Source organism: Petromyzon marinus, chromosome 10 (genome assembly GCF_048934315.1).
Source record: "Petromyzon marinus isolate PM22_M1 ecotype Great Lakes invasive population chromosome 10, UKy_Petmar_22M1.pri1.0, whole genome shotgun sequence".
NCBI lineage: Eukaryota > Metazoa > Chordata > Hyperoartia > Petromyzontiformes > Petromyzontidae > Petromyzon > Petromyzon marinus.
Window position 1 is genome coordinate 8,591,266 of NC_133676.1, and position 21,930 is coordinate 8,613,195.

A 21,930-nucleotide genomic window follows, 5' to 3' on the forward strand; every position below is an offset into this window, starting at 1 on the left:
CACCATGCTCCACATAATTACGATTAAACACACACATTGCAACAATAACAACAGCACTGGAGTGAGTGTGTTCAGCCAGATCAGGCACCCAATTGACCTACATTGTAAGAGGTCGTAGGTAGGAAAAGGTGCAGCCCTGCAATTGTTTACTCACGCCACTGCTCTAGAGAACCTCTCTAGAGGGTATTTAATATAATCTTCCACTCTGACCTGATCTCCTGGAGAAATGGTAGTACCCACACTGTACCCTACAGCACATAACCTGCCAATCAACTGTGGTATACCCATCTATAGTACTGAGTGGATAGAGGCGGTGGTGGGGGTTAAGAAACGTACGCATTGTTTGAAATACCAGGTCGTTAGAATTACTTAGTGAACTCTGGATTGTAAGTTCATTGTGATAAACCATTACATCACGGTAGCATAGACCTGCTGTGCACCTAACTAAAAAAGAAAAACAAGGACCCCCCTGTACCTGGCCATGCGGCTGTGATTGCCCATACGCCTGCTGCTGTTGTTGCTGATGCTGCTGCGTGGCACTGTTAGCTGCAGCCGCAGGAGGCGGGAAGCCGCCGGGCTGCAGATGCTGCCCCAGGTACGTGGGTGGCTGAGCCGAGTTCTGGGGCACTATGGCGTGGTAGACGTGGGCGTGCGACGGTTCGGAGGCATCGCCTGCCGTGGGCTGACCCAGGCTCAGCTGGCTGAAGTGAGGCCCCAGTTCCTCGGGCTGTATGGGGGTTAAAGGGGGAGCACGGGGAGCACGGGGAGGAGGAGTTAATCCAAACTCTGCACCAGCAGCTCACAAGGAAATACAGCGGAGCCCCTTTGTATTATGTCCATTGCCATTAGGAAGGGTGCGGTTGATTCCTTTGCCACCATCAGACCTTGTCCATGGAATTTTTCACCATTTTCAATATATTTAAACAGTTGTATGCGTACATTTGTAAAGCATAACCAGAAAATGACTTCTGCATATAAACAATGCATTGCAATGCTTCTCAATACAAGGCAATTATTAATTCAAAATAGGTAATTTTCCATATAGACACATTTTTACCATTATTTAGAATTTGTTTCCATACGCTGTTACCATTTACCTGCAGATGTACATTATACGACACCATCGCGCTATAATATGCCAATCAATGCATCACGCTTCAAAAATGCATACAATCACTTAGCACGCGGCCGTGTGTACGCACGCGCATGCGTTAGTTGCAGCGTACCACAGGGTAGGACTGCTGGGCAGACAGGACGGGCATGAGGGACTGAGGAGAGGTCGGCAGGTGGGTAGGAGCAGCAGCAGGAGGAGGGTAGGAGACCACCGAGTACTGGCCAGGCTGGTAAGAAGGCACATTGGGATCCAAGGCAAAGACAGGGTTCACGGTAAAGCAAAACAAAGATACCCCATATAGCCTTAATAGACTCTTGGGACAAGTACTGTGAGCGAGCACCTATGAAGGCTGGTACGGCACACCAGGGGGGGGGGGGGGTCGGGTGGCCAGCACCACGCCCGGCCGCCTTTGTTTCCCTAGTGGCGATGTTTACACATCACATCAGGTACTTATTTAAGGCCGAGTCAACCTCGAGGAGACCCAGGACTGGTTCAGACAATCATCACTTGTGTTTGCCGTAAGCCGGAATCGAATTTGGGTCACCGGATTCATAGTGCAGCACACTTACCACTACACTATTGTTATAAAGTAAAATATAAAAACTCTGAAAGAACAGCAGCCACACCTGTGTCATCATGCCACCTGAGCTGTGGGCCTGCTGCTGTGGTGGCTGCTGGCTAGGAGGTGGGGCCACCATGTGGCCTCCCATTGGCTGGTGGGAAGGCGGCGGACCCCCCAAATGGTTGCCCATTGGCTGCTGGTGCTGGTGTTGCTGCCCCCCGTTCGGCGGGTTGTACACGGCCAGTGTGCCGTCCGTGTTCAGCAGTGGCTGCCCTGTGCACACACACACACCATACAGAGATGTTAGCCTCATAGAACATAGGGATAAGTGCTGTTAGTGAACAACAGACGAGTGGCTGTTGTGGCCTGGCCCACATATGCCAGCAAGCCTTATCTCCCCGGTGCTGATTTTCAAACGCTGTACAGGGTAGTTATTTTAGGCGGAGTCAACCTCGGGTAGAAACTAGGTTATATTCAGATACTGCTCGTACAAATGAACCATTTGGCGGGACCCTGAGGTCCCGCAAAAATCAGGTCAATAATTATTATTTTTCAGTCCGCCCACTCGTGATCCCGACAGCAACGCGCCGCATACCCAGACTCGCGCCAACAAGCGCCAGCAGGCGGCGATCAACACGATGGGCGCCACCCCACCGGCCAAACGCAAGCCCAGGCGTCCGCCGCAGTCACGCGCGGCGACAACGCCCTCCGGTCAGCCGTCGATCCTCAGCTTCTTTGCCAAGGCGAGCCCGCCCCCCAAGCAGTGAATTTAACGTGTTTATGTATTTTTTTTAACTTTTTACGAAACTTAGTGCCCCGAGTAGATCTCGACGAGGCCAATCGATTGACACTTGTTTTGTTGTCGGTGAGGCAAGACTCGTGTCGCTACGCGGTTTTTCCCACCCCGGGGCAGTGATGGGACCCCGGGGTCCCGCCAATTGCTTCATATGTACACAAATCAATAACTAAGCCAACCAAAGGACCCTAGAACACCTATATGCAACATCATCCACACGACCAAAAGAAGTATTTTCTTCAATCATGCAGTATTGTGTCAATCCACTGCATGATGAGTGACTCACCATGCTATGTATGTAGTCAGGGTGATTATTATCGGTGAGTTAACCATACTTCACGTAGATGATTATTGTGAGTTGGTGGTGTCTCATAAACATTGAGGCATAGTACAGTACCACACAGTATACTGCCGCACTGCCCTGCACTGACAAAGCAAACCGGCAGGGTTGTTTTTTCTTTGACCCGAGCTGGTTTGTACCTGCAGTGTTTTGATAGGCGAGCATCAAGGGTGCAACGGGTGTTATAGGCAGTTGTGGTATTATACAAACAACATAATTAACAACAGAGGCAATCGCATCCTCCTTATACAGTTGTAGTAGTCGTGAATGGAGACTGAGTCTTTGTAGGAAGCAACACATTTATCTTATAATTATAACAGCAACACACTAGGTCCTTAACACGAAGGGGTAATGGCCCCTTCCACCGACAACCTAGGAAGGTACAGCCTCCGGGCTAATGTACCCCAGCCACTGGGCTATTCCTATAGCCCTCTGGCTAGCTGGACCTAGGGGGAGGCTGACACACCGCTGGCACCGGTGGGTCCCCGACCACTGGCCCATCCAGACCCGGTCCTGAGAAGGACGTCGGGCTGAGGGATCCTCAGGGTCCTAGCCTCCTGACCACTGGCACCGCACTGAGCCCCGACCCTCAGAAGGACGTCGGGGCTTGGGGTCCAGGGTATTGTCTCTAGGTGGCTTTTTGGCTTCGGCTTGAGGCGAACTGAACTCTGCTCTCAGGATCCCGCCTTTTATACGATTTCCCACCGAGGGGCGGGGTTCTGTGGGATCACAGACACCCCACATCCCCCTCCCCTCAGGAGGGGTTCTGGCAATGGATAACCCAACCGGTCTGGACTGGTTTATACCGTTTCCCACCGAGGGGCAGGGTTCTGCGGGATCACACACACCCCACAGCCTCCTCGCCTCAGGCGGGGTCCCGGTCAAGGGTAACAACGACCCCGCAGCGGTAAGTACTGTTTGGCGTGTGCGTATTCCAGCATGACCACCACACTCTTACGTGGGTCCCGTGCCACAACTCGCGCCTCACCTGTTTGCGGGTTGATGAGCACGCTACCCGGTGGGATGCCTGCGTTGTCTAGTGACAGCAGGTAATAGTTGGGCCCTCCTGGGGCGCCAACTGGGGCCACCAGGGAACCGCCACCACCGGTGCCGCCGCTGCTGTGTGGGCCCTGTGGTCCGCCCGAGGAGGACGGGTGCGGCGGCCGGGCCTGGGAGCCGGAAAGGGAACCTCCACTGCTGGATGTCTCTGAGCCTGGATCACACGGAATGAAGATAGGGGTGGGGGGGGGGAAGAGTCGATGCCAGGGGCTTCTGAGTGCTCTGATGCCCACAGTGCATTGAAATCCCATGCAGCCCCAGGGAGGCTTTGCATTAATAAATTACTCATTTCTAGATTTAAAGCTTTCGTGACTGCAAGGATCCATACTCTTTGGTTCTATTCGGTAAAGTCACGTGACTTTACCGAATAGAACCAAAGAGTATAAATTACTCATTGTTCAGCCATCTTTTGTAAATCTCCTGCTGGATGAGGGCCTCCCCAAGCCATACGGGTCATGGGGGTTATTTTATCATACATCACCATGCTGGTCAGTGTGAGTTGGTGAAGGCGGGAAGCATAGACAAGGGAACATAGTACGGCACAACAATGGATATTGCTGCGCTGTCTCTCTGTTGCCCACCGTGTAGTCCCGTAAGCCCTTTAACAACCTATTAGTGGTTGACTAGCTATCCAAGCACTATCCAGGATTAACCATGCTGAGATAAAGTGAGTGTAAAAATGTAAATTGTTGGTTCATGTTTCAAGTTTCATTAATTAGGTATGGCCCTGTGAGCCATGCGGCTCTTAAGTCGGGTGCAACCGCAACAAACAAAATTTGAACACAGAACATCCCAAAGCGATGACGCGCAACAGAAACATCCTGGAATAAACCAGCAAATATTCCACACAAAAAAAACGTATTAAAACGCTGTGTGCAAAAATCAATGTGGTGCAAACCAACAATAACAACCGTAAGATAATTTAGATTAACCATATGTTTTAGAATCACCAAAATAAAGCTATAAAAACAATGTAACAACAGTAATCATAGGAACTGTGATTTTAAATTTAACAATAAACGTTATACATAACACGTACGACAAAACCTGCAGCCGTAGCTGGCAGCACGACACTCCAAGTGTATGATGTGTGAGTGAGTCAGCAGCAGCGTGAGTGAGTGTATTATGTGCGAGTCAGCGTATGATGAGTGAGTCAGTGTATGATGTGTGAGCGAGTCAGTGTGTGATGTGAGTGAGTCAGTGTATGATGTGTGAGTGAGTCAGTATATGATGAGTGAGTCAGTGTATGATGTGTGAGCGAGTCAGTGTATGATGTGTGAGTGAGTCAGCGGCAGTGTGAGTGAGTGTATGATGTGCAAGTGAGCCAGCACACGATGAGTGAACCTGTGTATGATGAGTGAATGGGTCAGTGGTTGTGCGAGTGTATGATGTGTAAGCGCATGATGAGCGAGTCAGTGCATGATGTGTGAGTGAGTCAGTCCATGGTGTGTGAGTGAGTCAGTGTATGATGTGTGAGTGAATCAGTGTATCATGTGTGAGTGAGTCAGCAGCAGCAGCGTGAGTGTATGATGTGCGAGTCAGCGTATGATGTGCGAGTCAGCGTATGAAGAGTGAGTCAGTGTATGATGTGTGAGCGAGTGTATGATGTGTGAGTGAGTTAGCAGCAGCGTGAGTGAGTGTATAATGTGCGAGTCAGCGTATGATGTGCGAGTCAGCGTATGACGAGTCAGTGTATGATGTGTGAGCGAGTCAGCGGCAGTGTGAGTGAGTGTATGATGTGCGAGTCAGCCAGCACACGATGAGCGAGTCAGTGCATGATGTGTGAGTGAGTCAGTGTATGGTGTGAGTGAGTCAGTGTATGATGTGTGAAAAAATCAGTGTCAGCTCCCTTTGCTCGCGCCATCGGCCCCCCCAGCTCCATCCGCCCCCCCTTGCTCCGTCCGCCCCCCTGGCTCCGTCCCCATTTGTCTCAATTAATTTTCATGAGGATTCTACTATGGATGTCTGCCAACTCCTTCACGTATATTTTCTCACATGCTGAAGGACCCATACTGCCAACAGACGCGAGTAAACATTCAGCCTCGCACTCATTGGTAAAAAAAAATTATATCAATATAGCCCTGTGTGTCTCTGGAGACAATTCTTTTGCACCTTACGAGGTCAGCTGTGAGGTTTGCAGCACCTAGAATGACTTAGTAGGCCAATTAGAGTGGCAATCCTTGCCACAGCAATTGCAAGTGAATGTGGTGGCAGTTCCAGAGGTGTTTTTTGCTTTATCTTTATGCAGCTCCCTCTTGGTCCCCAAAATTGGTGACAATAAAAAGGGGGTGAGGGGGGTAGGATCATGACTTCTATCATCACTTAATATTCATATTGTGCCTCACATGCAGTACATCTTGCGGTGGTAAAACCAGGGGGGACCCCTTGCCCAGTGGAAGATATCCCTGTGCAGCACAAGGTGAAAGTGGAACTGGCCAGCAAAGTGGGGATGTGGATTCTGCTCCACAGCCCCCTCCCGGCCAAATCCTCATAGGTCCGGGGTGCATTGTGCGTCCACCCACCCGTCTTGCTGAGCCTTCCAGCGTTGCTCTTGCCCCCTCCGGAGCAGCTGTCCCCACGCGCCAGAACGGAGATGCCACCAAAGCTGCTGGCCTTTGTGATGGCCGGTCGTGCCAGTCGGAAGCCGGAGCTCTCCAGGTCAGTGCTGCTCCACGGCCGCGGCTCGGCGGGCCTCAGCTCCGACTCGCCGCTGCCCCCTTGCCCGCTGCCGTTCGTTAGACGCCCGCTGTCCTTCTTGCCCCTACTGTGCACGTGGATTGTGGTAGGGCAAGCAGGTTGGGTAGTGGGTGCTAGTTGGTTCGACGATCGTACCACTTAGAATTTCCAAGCTCTGCATGAAATCGTCATTACCGTTTGGCGACTAATTGCTAGGCAAGCCACAATTAATACATTAGGAAAAAGTAAACTGATGCACTGAACCATGCGTGCAGGAGTCTATTGATTTGTATTAATATTATATATGATTGGTTCATGACAATCCTACAGGTACATTGAACTCCTGCAGCCACTATAAATGTTACCTTACACTACAAGAATAGAATCGATTCTTGAATTGCATTGCGAATCGTGGAGGGGGTGCATCGATACCTGTCTAGCCAATTAACAACCCTTGCTCCTTTTTCATTGAGTAAAATAGGTTGAGCTAGCAATCTTCACAACAGGCAGAAAGCAATGCCATGCAGAGAGATGAAGACTGACATGAAAAGAGTCTGAGAACCGAACCATTTTTTTTTAAATAGTGGACTAGCACCGGTATTAAGAGGCCGAGCGATAGAGCATTTGCCGCTTGTTGCAGAGGTTCATGGTGTAAGCCTAGCGGCCTACATGGTTAACACTGCAGGTGTAGCCAAATAATTGGGGATTAATGATCATGTAATGTTATACGAAAAGTAGTAAGCCGTGTGTGCCAGCGTAATGGTTCGAATTTGAATATCTACTTACAAAATAGTTGATTGGGTAAAACTACATGCTAACATTGCTTCCCCTATTGGAAGACTATACTCATCTGTGAAACGCAAGAATAGAATCTTAATTCAGAATGGTGCGAATACCAAATGTACAAAATTATTATGATAACATTACAACATTACAGTGCACCACTTTGTGCCCTTTCAGTGCCAGGTGTTCTTTTTCAGGGCTCGGCGGATCGTCAGCAGTTAACGCAATCCCCCATGAGGCAACACTTCACTTAGCCAAACACGACATTTACATTGCAATAGCTGGCTCAACAGATGGCAACTGCACAGCATGCGCGGCACACAGCACACACACGCCATGCACATGCTACACGTGCACAGACAAGATGGTGCGTGAATCAGCTGCAAGAACAGCGCTGGCCAGCAGAGGAAACAGGGAGGCGGAGCTAGTACCTAAATATCTGCCGTCGTTTGAGAGTATTATTCGAGGAACAGCCATCTTCCTGGATTCTGAAGATGTCAGTCATTATACAAGGAAACATATTCACTTTGTTAGAGCACAATGAATTAACGAGTCAGGAAAATGTTTTATATTTAGTAATGTTTTGATTTAGAGCTTTCGTGACTGCAGGGATTCATATTCTTGGTTCTTTCGGTAAAGTCACGTCGAAGGGAAACACTAAAATAACAAAAAATATAAAACAAGAAAATTCTCACGACGTTTCGACTGCAACACAAGCAATCATCATCAGGTGTGAAAACCACAGCAAGAAAATTTGAAAAAAGTGGTGGTTATTTTTAACGTTAGCACCACGGAGAGCGATTTGACCGTTTGTTCAGATGGAAGAGTCCATCTATGTTCGGAAAAGAGGAGGGGGGAGACGAAAATAATGGATGAGGTCTGAAAGCCACCATAAGCATGAAGAATAAATTAAGACCCGAAATGGTTTATCAAATCCTTCCAATGATTGCTAAGCCAGAATCCATCTTCTCGGTTGAAATTGTCTCTGTGTTTGTATATGTGGATAGCCTCATGAACGAATCTCTCATGGTAGCCAGATGGCTTGCAAATAACCTGTCTTGGAGAAGTCAATGTCATGTGAGCCTACTGAATTATAACAGTGATCTGCCACGGCCGAGGTGTTGGTCCTACCGTGTTTTAGGTCTGCTTTGTGTTCACGAATGCGGTCCGAGACATGTCGTTTGGTTTCTCCAATGTAACTACTACCACAGAGGCAACTTAGTTTCCCTTCCACGTGACTTCAGTAATATTGTTACAAATAACATGTGTCCCCGATGAGGCTGTGTTCAAGTGGGGAGCAAAACTCACCTGATCTCGATTTGAGGAAGTTCTTGAGACGATAAGGACTGAAATTTGACATGAAAAATTGGAATTTCCAATGAGTAAAAATAATCATCTCTGGCATAGTTTTGAAAACAAGGTTAAATATTTGAGTAACTGTCTACAAATTGTGCCGTACACCCATAGTCCCAAACTCATAGTGGTGCTGATGGTACCTTTATGAGCAGCTTGTTGATAAATGGAAATATTATATTGGATTTTAAATTAAACATCAATCAGCACTCAAGGTTACTTATTAATTTAAAGAACATGGTTGTGAAACAATATTCTTTTGACACAACAGGATACACTGTGGTCTGATGTTTGCAGTTTTTTACAGTAAACAAGTTACCTTTGACTGAAGTTTTGCGATTTTTAACCTTCTACCACACGATGAAGCACATTTATTCCCCATTTTATACTTTTAATACATTCAATTACTCTTTCATAAGTATTTGCACTGTATATTATGAATGTCTCAAACTAAGCACACTGCTTCCTTTTGTCAAGTCTATAACTGTTTTTTGTTCAAAATAGAATCTCAAACGATGTGAATTTTGTTTCCAATAAGCGAGGCAGATTTTAATTTGCACATCGCTTTGCATTAGCATCAGCACCAATATCTCAGCTCAAGTACAATCCTCTATACGAAAAATTACTCTTAATTACAGTGCTCTCAAATAATTACACCATTCCAGTACCATAGCACTGTTGCATAGGCCCTGGTGCAAGGAATTAAACGAAGTCCATAATGCCCAATGTTACATTATCAAGCTGCAGGGGCAAAAGCTCCAGTGGAGTTCCACTGCCTGCACATTTGACAGCTTACGCCATGGCAACAATCCTTTTATTAAGTTATCCTTATAGCACGTCCTACATCCCACTCACGTCTTGTGCAAATATCCTGTCGCGTACTCGCTGGTATTCCTCCTCGCGTTCCTCAAACGACTTGCTCCTCCGCTCGTCTTGCAGCGGACGGATGCGCTGTGCAGGTGGCAGAAAGGGGTCGATCGAGTAAAAACAGACACGCTCATGAGTCCGTTAGCGTGCTCTCATGTGAATCCATGCGCGTGTGCATGATCACTCGAGTGCACGTGCACTCACTACCAAAGCCGCTGTTTGTTGTGTATTTTAAGCGTGGCATTTGAAAAACATGTCAAAATATGGCGATCGATACCATAATTATGTGAACTTTAAAACCGCGGCCAGTTTGGAAAAGAAAAACTGACATCACTTGGGAAACAAGGAGCCATCGTTACGAAATCGATTACTATTACGCAGGCTCTACAAACTAAACAGAGGTTACCGAACTTATTCTGATACAAAAAGGAATTCTTGGACTGTAACTTGACCATTTAAAGAGAATCACTGAACCTAATTAATGACAAATTTGGGCTCAACATAAAGTGAACGTGAACACATTAGGTGCATGAAGAAGCTCCCAGGAGGTGGAGCCATACATGTGGGTCACCCCAGAATTTAACAGGTGGGATGCATATCCATTGTACCACCTACTTCTTTATAAAAAATACATTTATTACTATATTGGTGATTCACAGGCTAAGTATGACATATTTGCTGAAATTTTAGATCAAGGGTTATATTTCCCCCATAAAGGTGCTAAATCGGCACCTTTGTGGTCCTTGTTCGAGGTCCAAACATACAGTGAGGGGAAAAAAGTATTTGATCCCCTGCTGATTTTGTACGTTTGCCCACTGACAAAGAAATGATTAGTCTATAATTTTAATGGTAGTTTGATTTGAACAGTGAGAGACAGAATAACAAGACAATCCAGAAAAGCGCATGTCAAAAATGTTATAAATTGATTTGCTTATTAATGAGGGAAATAAATATTTGACCCCATCTCAATCAGAAAGATTTCTGGCTCCCAGGTGTCTTTTATACAGGTAACAAACTGAGATTAGGAGCGAGTGGTCCTAATCTCAGCTTGTTACCTGTATAAAAGACACCTGTCCACAGAAGCAATCAATCAGATTCCAAACTCTCCACCATGGCCAAGCCCAAAGAGCTCTCCAAGGATGTCAGGGACAAGATTGTAGACCTACACAAGGCTGGAATGGGCTACAAGACCATTGCCAAACAGCTTGGTGAGAAGGTGACAACAGTTGGTGCGATTATTCGCAAATGGAAGAAACACAAAAGAACTGTCAATCTCCCTCGGCCTGAGGCTCCATGCAAGATCTCACCCCGTGGAGTTGCAATGATCATGAGAACGGTGAGGAATCAGCCCAGAACTACACGGGAGGATCTTGTCAATGATCTCAAGGCAGCTGGGACCATAGTCACAAAGAAAACAATTGGTAACACACTACGCCGTGAAGGATTTAAATCCTGCAGCGCCCGCAAGTTCCCCCTGCTCAAGAAAGCACATATACATGCCCGTCTGAAGTTTGCCAATGAACATTTGAATGATTCAGAGGACAACTGGGTGAAAGTGTTGTGGTCAGATGAGACCAAAATGGAGCTCTTTGGCATCAACTCAACTCGCCGTGTTTGGACGAGGAGGAATGCTGCCTATGACCCCAAGAACACCATCCCCACCGTCCAACATGGAGGTGGAAACATTATGCTTTGGGGGTGTTTTTCTGCTAAGGGGACAGGACAACTTCACCGTATCAAAGGGACGATGGACGGGGCCATTTACCGTCAAATCTTGGGTGATAACCTCCTTCCCTCAGCCAGGGCATTGAAAATGGGTCGTGGATGGGTATTCCAGCATGGCAATGACCCAAAACACACGGCTAAAGCAACAAAGAAGTGGCTCAAGAAGAAGCACATTAAGGTTCTGGAGTGGCCTAGCCGGTCTCCAGACCTTAATCCCATAGAAAATTTGTGGAGGGAGCTGAAGGTTCGAGTTGTAAAACATCAGCCTCGAAACCTTAATGACTTGGAGAAGATCTGCAAAGAGGAGTGGGACAAAATCCCTCATGAGATGTGTGCAAACCTGGTGGCCAACTACAAGAAACGTCTGACCTCTGTGATTGCCAACAAGGGTTTTGCCACCAAGTACTAAGTCATGTTTTGCAGAGGGGTCAAATACTTATTTCCCTCATTAAAATCCAAATCAATTTATAACATTTTTGACATGCGTTTTTCTGGATTTTTTTGTTATTCTGTCTCTCACTCTTCAAATAAACCTACCATTAAAATTATAGACTGATCATTTCTTTGTCAGTGGGCAAACGTACAAAATCAGCAGGGGATCAAATACTTTTTTCCCTCACTGTATATGGACTCAATATAAAGAGTCTCTACTTGGTCTAAAAGGGGCTTTCATAAGCGGGAACTTTGGCCGTTTGGCATGCGAAGTTTTAAATTATTTTCGGCCTACTGTGAATACAATAGGACACATACAGAGCAGAAACCTTCTGTGCCATAAGAAATTATTAGAAGAAATTACATGGAGCCTTTGTCTCAGCCTCTTTGTGAAGAAGTCAATCGATCAATCAACAGCCTTCATTTAAAACCAGGTGAGAGTCCATTCAGGTGACACATCCCTTTTGCAACCAATCTGGGAAAGAATACAATTTTTTAGAGGCATACAGCCGAAGAGCGTATCTGTCCGATAATTATTATTCAGAGATGGCCAGGTGACTTAGAGGTCAGAGCGATGAGTTAGGACCAGAGATCTTGGGTTTAAATGCATGCAGCTGCCAGTGATTGAACATGATTTAAAAATATAGTGAGTTGATGTCGTGTGACAAACATTACTCTTCATGGCAAAAGCGAGTGAGGTGAAATGGCCACTTCCATGGGTTTCTCTAACATCAAGGGTTGCGCTGCTCCGCAAAAGATATGAATGGATAATTTGCCTCATGGCACGATGCTGATACAGCCAATGTGGATACAATTTGGGAATAAAAAGTTGCGCTCACCTGCATGTCATCCCTGTCCATGCTAGAGTTATCCCTCTTGAGGATGAAGCGCTTCTGTGACTCCTCAGCCCTCGCCTCATCTTTCAGGTGGACTGAGAACCTAAGCTCTGGGCTGGGGAGTGGATAGAAAGGAGGTGGAGTTTCAAATCCCACACATCGTGCTCACTGCTTTCTAGCTTTCAATCTATTAAGGCTAGAAAAAAACATTATTGCTGGTGTCTTTCAAGCCAGAGATAGAGCACCGGATGGGTGGAGGGGATTGGAAGGCCCGCAAGCAAACAATTCAATTTGTTAAATAACATTATTTTGACAAAAATGTAAAAACTATGTAAATTAGTTTAACAATGTTTATTTATTTACATATCACAAATCAAGCGAGCACTCAATGAATGAGCACGTTTCCACCAATCAATTGAATTAGCGAGCAAATAAAATGTGATGAAAACATGTGCCGGACATGTTGACAGCGCTCTCTCTCCAGCTCCGTACGTGCATGGGGCCACAGACCTCCCCCGCCGAGCGCGCATGTGCACAGCCGTGACCCGGGGATGCGGATGACAGGACAATCAATCATCAATCGATTCTTTGACTCAGTGCCGCGCGAGAGCCCAGCGGGACCCGGCTCCTCGTTCACCAAGGAGACGAGCAGATGCAAAGCACAATCGTAAACATTCGCGCAGGTGCATAAAAACAGAACACGGAACGAGCAATGGAAAAACGATAGCTTGTGCCAGGCTGTGTGCACTTTAAGGTCACGTGAAGTGTCGAACACTCGCTGGCAGGAGGTCATGGGACAGACCCAGGTGCCATGGGTTGACTGAGATTACTGGAAAATGCACCACCTGGGCCCCCCCCCTACTGTGGGGGGGGGCCCAGGTGGTGGACATCCTCTTGGGCGCATTCATTCCCTCCTTTGTGTTCCCACTCAATTAACGGCCACCTTCCATTCTAGCAACGTACCCTGTCGAATCTCACTCACTTTTCTTAATAAAATACATAAACAACATAAACATCAACAACAAAACGTGGCATCGAAATGCGCAACCCACATGCGAGTGCCGGGCGTCTTGTTCACCACCACGGCCTTGCCCGTCTGGTCCACGTTGTGGTCCATGCCGAAGTAGGCGGCCACGCGGTGCACGAGCATCCGGTGGTACGACGTCATCGGTGGGAACTTCCTGTAGTGCTGCCTGTAGGACAGCGTGGTGTGACACAGCACGCAGGGGTAAAACACATGGCAGTTACCAAGCTACAGGCACAACGAGCGCACTCAGCTGCCTATTTTCCCCTAGTTTTCTCCTCTGCGCTCTATTTTTTTTACTTAAGCTGTAGCTTTTTCTGTGCACGTTGACATCAAAACAGAAAAATTAATTGGCACCATGTCCACATATTGCACAGCTTCTGTTTATTTCCCCACACTGTATTGGCATATCAGGTGGGGGACGCTCTCTATTCTTAAACCTCAGCACACACGAAGGCATTTGTGTGGATAGGTAGACAGATAAGTAGATTCATATTCTTGGTTCTTTCGGTAAAGTCACGTAGAAGGGAAACAATAAAATAATAAAATATTAAACAATAAAATTCTCACGACGTTTCGACTGCAATACAAGCAATCATCATCAGGTGTGAAAACCACAGCAAGAAAATTTGAAAAAAGTGGCGGTTATTTTTAACGTTAGCACCACGGAGAGCGATTTGACAGTTTGGTCAGATGGACGAGTCCATCTATGTTCGGAAAAGAGGGGGGAGACGAAAATAATGGATGCGGACTGAAAGCCACCGTAAGCTTGAACAATCAATTAAGACCCGAAATGGTTATCAAATCCTTCCAATGATTGCTAAGCCTGAATCCATCTTCTCGGTTAAAATTGTCTCTGTATTTGTATATGTGGATAGCCTCATGAACAAATCTCTCATGGTAGCCAGATGGCTTGCAAATAACCTGTCTTGGAGAAGTCAATGTCATGTGAGCCTACTGAATTATAACAGTGATCTGCCACGGCCGAGGTGTTGGTCCTACCGTGTTTTAGGTCTGCTTTGTGTTCACGAATGCGGTCCGAGACATGTCGTTTGGTTTCTCCAAAGTAACTACTACCACAGAGGCAATTTAGTTTGTAGATGCCAGGGTACTGTATGTCCAGAATCACATCTTTTACAGACGGAACCAGATCACGGATTTTATGTAATGTGTTGAATCTTGTGTTTATTCAAGATTTTGGAGATCTTTTTTGTGATCCCCGCAATGTAGGGTAAAGTGATGGTTTTGAAAGGCTCCTCAAGATGGTCCTTCTTCATGGTTGGAGTGATAGCTTTGCGGATTGTGTAGTCGGAGTAACCATTAGCCTTAAGAGCTTGGTGTACGTGCTTGAGTTCACTGGCTATGTGTTCCTGGTCGGATATGCATTGGGCTCTATGGTGCAGAGTCTTGATGAGGGAATTCTTCTGGGATGGATGGTGGTAGGAATCCGGTTTCAGGTAAGCATCCATATGGGTAGTTTTCCTGTAGACAGAGTGGCTCATTGAACCATCAGGTCTCTTTTTTATTAGGACATCCAAAAAAGGTAGCTTGCCATCTTTTCGACTTCCATGGTAAATCTGATGGCTGGGTGTATGGAATTGATGTGGTCGAATAATTGGTCTAGAGCAGGCCAGCCATGTGGCCAGATGACAAAAGTACCTCTTCCATAAGGTTGGGCGTAGAGTGGCAGTCTGGATGGCGTCAGTCTCAAATTTATCCATGAAAATGTTGGCTACAACTTTCTACAAACAAACTGAGGGCACCCCAATGGGCTCCCCCTATCTCTGGTTGCAGAGGCTGCGGTGCCTCAAATATTGGAAGAAGTCACCCCCTGTGAGTGGCTGGCTGAGGTGCCATCTGTTGAGGAAGTACTGAAGGCGATCTGTAGTCTGAGACCAGGAAAGGCAGCGGGCAGAGATGATCTCCCAAGCGAAATGCTGAGGGAGGGTGGTGTTTGTGCACAGACTGCCCTATATGACATCATAACAGTCTGGACCACTGGACAGGTTCCGCAGGATTGGAAGGATGTCCTGGTGGTCCCCCTCTTTAAGAAGGGGGACCGCACAGACTGTAACAACTACAGGGGCATTTCACTCCTCAGTGTGCCGGGAAAGGTCCTGGCAAGGATTATTCAACATCGCCTTGCCAGGCACGCTGAGGAGAGGCTTGCGGAGCCCCAATGCGGTTTCAGGAAAGGGCGGTACTGCACAGATGCCATATTTTCTGTCCGTCTGCTACAGCAGAGGTGTAGGGAATTCCAGCAAGACCTACATCTCTGCTTTATTGACCTGGTCAAGGCCTATGATACCATCAGTAGGCCTGGGCTCTGGGTTGTTCTACGTGCTTTTGGAGTACCTGACCCTCTGCTCACGATCATTAAGGACTTTCATGATGGTGAGCGGGCCCGGGTAAAACTACGTGGCCGGGAGTCAGAGCCATTCCCTGTACACCTTGGGGTGCGACAGGGATGTCCTCTGGCTCCCACATTATTTAACATCTATTTTGACCATGTAGTTCGTGAAGCCTTCAATAGCTGTACCGGGGGAATCTCCATATGGTACAGATATAATGGGAGGCTGATCGATGCCCGGGTGCGGTCAAGGGATAGCTCCCTATTGCTCAACCACGTTATGTATGCCAATGATTTGGTAATAGCTGCTCATTCAGAGGAGTTGGAGACGCTACTGCTGAGACTGGAGCTTGCTACTAAGAGATGGGGCCTTACCATCAGCCCCACCAAAACTAAGCACCTGCCTGTGTATATTGAACCATCGGACACTCCACCCCCACTACTCACAATCGGTGATGGGACAGTTGTGGAGAGAGTGGAGAGTTTCCCATACCTGGGCAGTGTGCTTATGACCGGCTCCAGTTTGACAGCAGAGGTCTCACTCCGAATCAGTCGAGCGGCAATATCTTTTCATCGGTTGCGTAACGCTGTGTGGAAGCTACCTGGTCTGTCGCTCCGCACTAAGCTTCAGGTCTTCTCGGCCACGGTCATTCCCTCCCTTCTCTACGCTTGCGAAACGTGGACCCCCCTAATGGAACATCCTTGCCGGTTAGAAACATTTAGGCTAGCCTGCCTACGATCCATCCTGGGTTTAACCAGGCTGGATTGTGTGAGGAGCTCACAAATCCTTGAAAGATCTGGGCATGGTCCCATCGGTGAGCTCCTCCGGCAGGCAAGGCTGCGTTGGCTGGGTCATGTAGCCCGCATGCCCAGCCACCGCATGCCGAAACAGCTTTTGTTCGGCCGGATCGAGAGGGCTAAACGGGCGCGGCATGGGCTAGAGAAGAGATGGAGTGATGTGGTACAGGAGGACGTGGAGCTGAGTGGACTTGCCGATGACTGGTACCAGCGGTGTCAAGATCGGCCTCTGTGGAGGAGGCTCGTGAAGGACGCTACTGGGCAGTTGGAGGCAGTCGCCCTCCAACAACAACGGAGGGCGGAGGAGCGACGCTCACAACAACGAGCGGAGCGCCGGGTGGCTAAAGCACAGCAGGTTGGCACAGTAGGGGGCACAGGTGGTGCATCAGCCAGTCATCTCAGTCAGTCGACCCGTGGCACCTGGGTCTGCCACGTGACCTCCTGCCAGCAGGCGTTCGACACTTCACGTGGCCTCAAGGTGCACATGGCCTGGCACAAGCGTCGTGGTGACGTCACCGCCACTTAGTGGCGAATGGCGGTTGTTGTTGTTGTGGTTCTCTGCACACAACCTTGCCCTTAATCCGTCAAAGTCAGTGGCCATCATGTTAGGTACCAGGCAACGTCTCAACTCATCAGCGCTCCCAACACACATCTTTGGTCACAGCATCAGGTTCACCGATCACTTCAGCTACCTCGGTGTCATCCTAGATTTAACTTTAGTCTGTCAAACCAATCATATCATCAGTTCATGTAACTTTCACCTGAAGGCTCTCAGACACTTACGTCCTCTTATCTCCACTCAAACTGCCAACACATTGGCATGTTGCATAGTTGGGTCTCGCCTCGACTATTGCAATTCCGTCCTAGTCCGGTCCTCCTCTGGCAACCTAAAAAAAATTCCAAGACTACAAAACAACCTGGCATGCGTTGTCATTGGCCGCACTCATCCCCATCTCTGCCCTCCACTGGCGACCCATTGCCAGCAGGGCCACATACAAGATCGCCTGCCTCTGCCACCGCGCCTTCACATCTACCTGCCCCCCGTACCTCTCTTCATTATTGACGACTTGCAGCACAGCACACGGCAGATGCCTGCGCAGTGCGACTCACGACCTCCTCTTGATACCAAGATCCAGGATGGTCACGTCTATGCGCCGCTTCTCGGTGGCTGCCCCAACAGTCTGGAACGCAATCCCTCTGCACATTCGCAGCATCACCTCAATCGTCTCCTTCAAGAGACACTTTAAAACTCACCTCTATAACCACGCTTTCCAGTGACTCTCAGCTTGGCTCCGCGCCTCTGAGTTGCGGCCGTTACGTCCGCAAATTTGCGCGCGTTATAAATTGCATTACTGGACGCTAACAGGAATACTCCTGACAGACTTGTGTGTCCGTTATGCTGGGGTACGTGATGATCCAGTGCGGTTGCCCGCCACGCCACTCACTTGTTGTCCTGGACAAACTCCATCAGCTCCTGCTCCATCTTCAGCAACATCATGCGGTCTCTGCAGACCAGCCACGGCAGGCACACATGCTATCATCATTCTCACACAAGCAATCGGCACGACTCAAATTTTGCCAGGTAGTAATCTTCACCAACTCTGACTGACCAGCGTGGTGAAGTATGGTATAACAATCTTCACTATCAACACAATGTAACAGAGGTCTGCATTCTCTAGTGGAATAATTATTATATAAATGTACATCGGGAAATGCTTTAAAAATGAAAACATTAAATACGTTTTAAACTTAAATCATCAGGCTAGCAAGGAGAATACAAATGCACCTTACCTGGGATTATTTTTTAGAGTGTTTACAAGAAACTCGTGCACATCAACACCCGTGGAGTCCGTATAGTCCTGACTGGAATCTGCACACACATGAGACGCATTTACAGCTCTTTTTCATATAAGCCATGGGGACTTGTTTGGCGATATTTCACTATGCTGGTTAGCACAGCTTGGTGAATGGGATGAGCCCAGGAGCAGTTAAGAGGTCACTCACCACTGATGTTAGCAATGGCCGAAAATCGAACTCAGGTTGCCATGTTGATATTGTAGTAGGCTAAAAATTGCTCCAATGCTCAAAACCAGTTCTGTTGTTTTTCTTTTAAAATACAGTACTACACCGCATCCAAAGAGTGAGTGCACTTCAAGTTATAAATACCATATTTTGGCACTAATCTCCAAAGCATAACATTTTCTGCTATTATTCAAAGGTTAAAGCCCTGCTTTATAAAAATAAATTCCCAAAACGTGTTCGTGTTATTCATGATAATTAAAATGGCCCATGGATGCGAGGCAGCTGTGGGCAATTAAAACCCACTCCCTGAGTGCAACATCTAAGAATACAAAAAAATATCAAGGCAGCAAAAAAAAAATAGAAAGGGAAAAGATTCAGAGGGACATTTGAGGTCACTGGGTTTCTTTTTTCTCTCTCTCTTAAGCCCGCAACCGTGATGCGGTATCGTTAGTGGAGATGAGCTGTGAATTCCTGTTGTAGAAGGCACGCAGGGAGAGGCAATAACAATGCGGCGGTCTGGAAGTGCGCCAGCACAAAGCTAATTTACAGCAACCTGCTCACGTGGACCACACACACACACAGCGGCAGCAGTACAAAAAAAGAAATGGTCGGAACATAATTGGAAATTTTATCCCTGGTTGGGGTTTTGGAACATTGTGCTCTCTTCAATGTTATCTAGATATTAACGTTTTAATTTCTGCTCGCTGGCTGATGCGGTGTTAGCATGAAACCAGTGCCGGTTATTTTTAAGCATCTGCATACAATATATACTTCAAACAGAAGTTAGGAAGATTAAGTCGAGGCCTCTGACATTATGTTCTCTTTAATTATTTCACTCACGATAATTATTTCACATAAGTGTGTGATTTTATCCAACCCTAAATGCTTAGCTGCATGGTAAACACTTAATTTCCAAAATATAACACGGGAATTGGACACTGTAGACTCAGACAAGCGTGTACCTCAAAGCTGAACACAATGTACAGAACGAGTGTAACCATCAGTAGAGTACTGAAAATGTAAAAAAAAAGCATTAACTCAAAAACTTTATGAGTGAATTTACAATTCATGGTATAAATTACGAGAGTATAAGAAGTCAGGGTTTTCCGTTAAAGTGTTTGTGCCTCTCAGCAAGACTGAAATTTTCAGCTGGAGAAAAAAACTACCATGGTTCCGGCAGCCTTCATAACGCCACACAAAGAGCAGCAACGTGTTCCTTTACATCGTTACGGCATCACCGCATTTGACGTATCAGAATTGAAAAAGACACATTCGCATTTTACAAAGCTTAATAACAAACACTGCCATCTCTCAGCAATGTGGAGAGACAGGGCAGCTACTACAAGGCCAAGGTAGCAGCGTGAGAACAGCAGAAGAGACATCGCACACTGTGTGGAGGCACGGACTCGTCACCTCGTTGTGTACCCTCATACATTATACATGCATAACATTTACCCAATGGAGCATTAGCGGTCGAGAAAACACTACGCAGTTTTCTGGTCACCGGTGGCTACTAAATGCATAACGCACTGCAGAGCTGTAGAACAGCAATCTCCTGGTTATTTGCAGTGAACATATTGCTCGGCAACACTTTTGAAAAGCGCCGACATCATAATTATCAACTCATTATATCCTACTGACTCGCCTGCAGCCAGTGCCTTATCCTAATCTCATTAAGTGGCTTATTTTGTTATTGTTTAATGAAACACATTTTTTAGGGCACAACCGAGACGAATTTAGATTTCTTAAAGTGTACCTCGCCAACATAGTAGCCATCGTCACACAATCGTCTTCTCTGCCTTTGTTCTTTTGCTCTCATTTCGTGACTAATGTGGCACTAAAAGGCCCTCCCCCATCGTGCATTCTGAAGACGTGACCAAGCCAACAGAGTCAATCCTTCTGAATTATTGCACTAAGCCGTGTCCACTGTGATGTATTATACCAGCCCTGTGGTTTGATAGATGGTCATGCCTTTTGACTTTTAGAATCCTATGAATACAGAATCATTGAAAGACATCTCATTCGTGCTCTCACCTTTACCAGATCACTCATGTTCCAGCTTTGTGTTTTACTGGTGGAAAATTGCATTTCATTAAGTAAAATCGGATTTCGTTATGTACAAACACTCGTTTTTTTATTTATCTAAATACTGGCCAAATATTTAATGAGAGCCATTGTTCTATGTTACAGATGGTCTGTCGTTTCAAAGTCAATGCATCTTACAGCTCAAACAAACATGTTGGCAATGCTCATTGCTGCTCAAAGCCCAAAGCCAGTGGTGGAAATTCCTCATTCCTTTGATGGGAATGTCACTCCACAGAACAATCATTGCTGACCTCTCCCATTTCATTTTTATTTCAGGGACTGATGGCTGAGTCAACCCCTGACTGGGATTTGAACTCGCAAACTTCCACTTGTGAGTCATGCACTCTAACCTCTGGGCAGCTATTTAGACAACCACAATCAAGTTGGGTAAAGCTATCGTTCATTTAAAAGTGTATTCACTGCCAAAACTTGATGTTGACTAAATCAAACGTACTGATGCTATAAATTAAACTTTATTGAGTTGTATTCTGTCCACAACACGGGTTTATGCAGGAAGAAATACCAAGCAAACCACAGAAGGGCATTTTCCACTCACCCCGTGACAAGATCCTGGGCACCTTGGGCATCTTCTCTTGTCGCTCAGCAGTCGCCCTCTCGCTGCCCCTGTCCTTGTCGCGCAAAACACTCTCCTCCTCCCTGCCCCCAGAATGGGGTTCCTTGGATGCAGGAAGAGGCAAAGCCATGAAAACCCGTGTGGGAATCCGACTTCCCGCAAAATAGGGGCAGTATCTGTCCTAATGGATCATGGGGAAATGGAGAAATCTCAATTTGTAGAGAAATTAAGGAGCAGGGGCTGTTATGATCTTGTTTTGTTGTTGGCCAAAATACTTGCTGTGTGAACACATCGATCCGAGTTTCGATTCCCGATGATAACATGATAACCAACATGGTCTTTAGCCACCCACCTTCACAAGCCCGCATTGATCAGCATGGTGAAGTATGGTCAACCTCCATGACCGACATGGCATGGGAAGGCCTTCATCCAACAATGAATTACAAACGACCATTAAATATTGTAATATTTTTTTAGTGTGAACCGCGTTGGCCAAAGATTGAAATGAGCAGGCTGTGACGGATTATAATTTCT

At 46.8% G+C, this 21,930-nt stretch overlaps 1 protein-coding gene across 8 annotated transcripts in view; it reads right to left on the reverse strand.

Moving 5' to 3' along the window:
• LOC116940974 (R3H domain-containing protein 1-like) overlaps positions 1–21,930 on the reverse strand; it is a 69,835-nt gene that overhangs the window by 18,699 nt on the left and 29,206 nt on the right. For 7 of the 8 annotated variants that reach the window (XM_032951446.2, XM_032951442.2, XM_032951441.2 and 4 more), the window contains 13 exons: positions 21,379–21,499; positions 18,507–18,585; positions 18,161–18,220; positions 13,596–13,736; positions 12,547–12,658; positions 9,539–9,634; positions 8,639–8,676; positions 7,762–7,818; positions 6,394–6,635; positions 3,801–4,025; positions 1,741–1,949; positions 1,227–1,340; positions 476–727 (listed from right to left, as the gene is read on the reverse strand). In XM_032951446.2, the coding sequence (XP_032807337.1) occupies positions 476–727; positions 1,227–1,340; positions 1,741–1,949; positions 3,801–4,025; positions 6,394–6,635; positions 7,762–7,818; positions 8,639–8,676; positions 9,539–9,634; positions 12,547–12,658; positions 13,596–13,736; positions 18,161–18,220; positions 18,507–18,585; positions 21,379–21,499 (1,746 nt within the window). The remainder of the gene's footprint in view (positions 1–475; positions 728–1,226; positions 1,341–1,740; positions 1,950–3,800; positions 4,026–6,393; positions 6,636–7,761; positions 7,819–8,638; positions 8,677–9,538; positions 9,635–12,546; positions 12,659–13,595; positions 13,737–18,160; positions 18,221–18,506; positions 18,586–21,378; positions 21,500–21,930) is intronic. The other variant, XM_032951448.2, reaches the window with a different exon arrangement.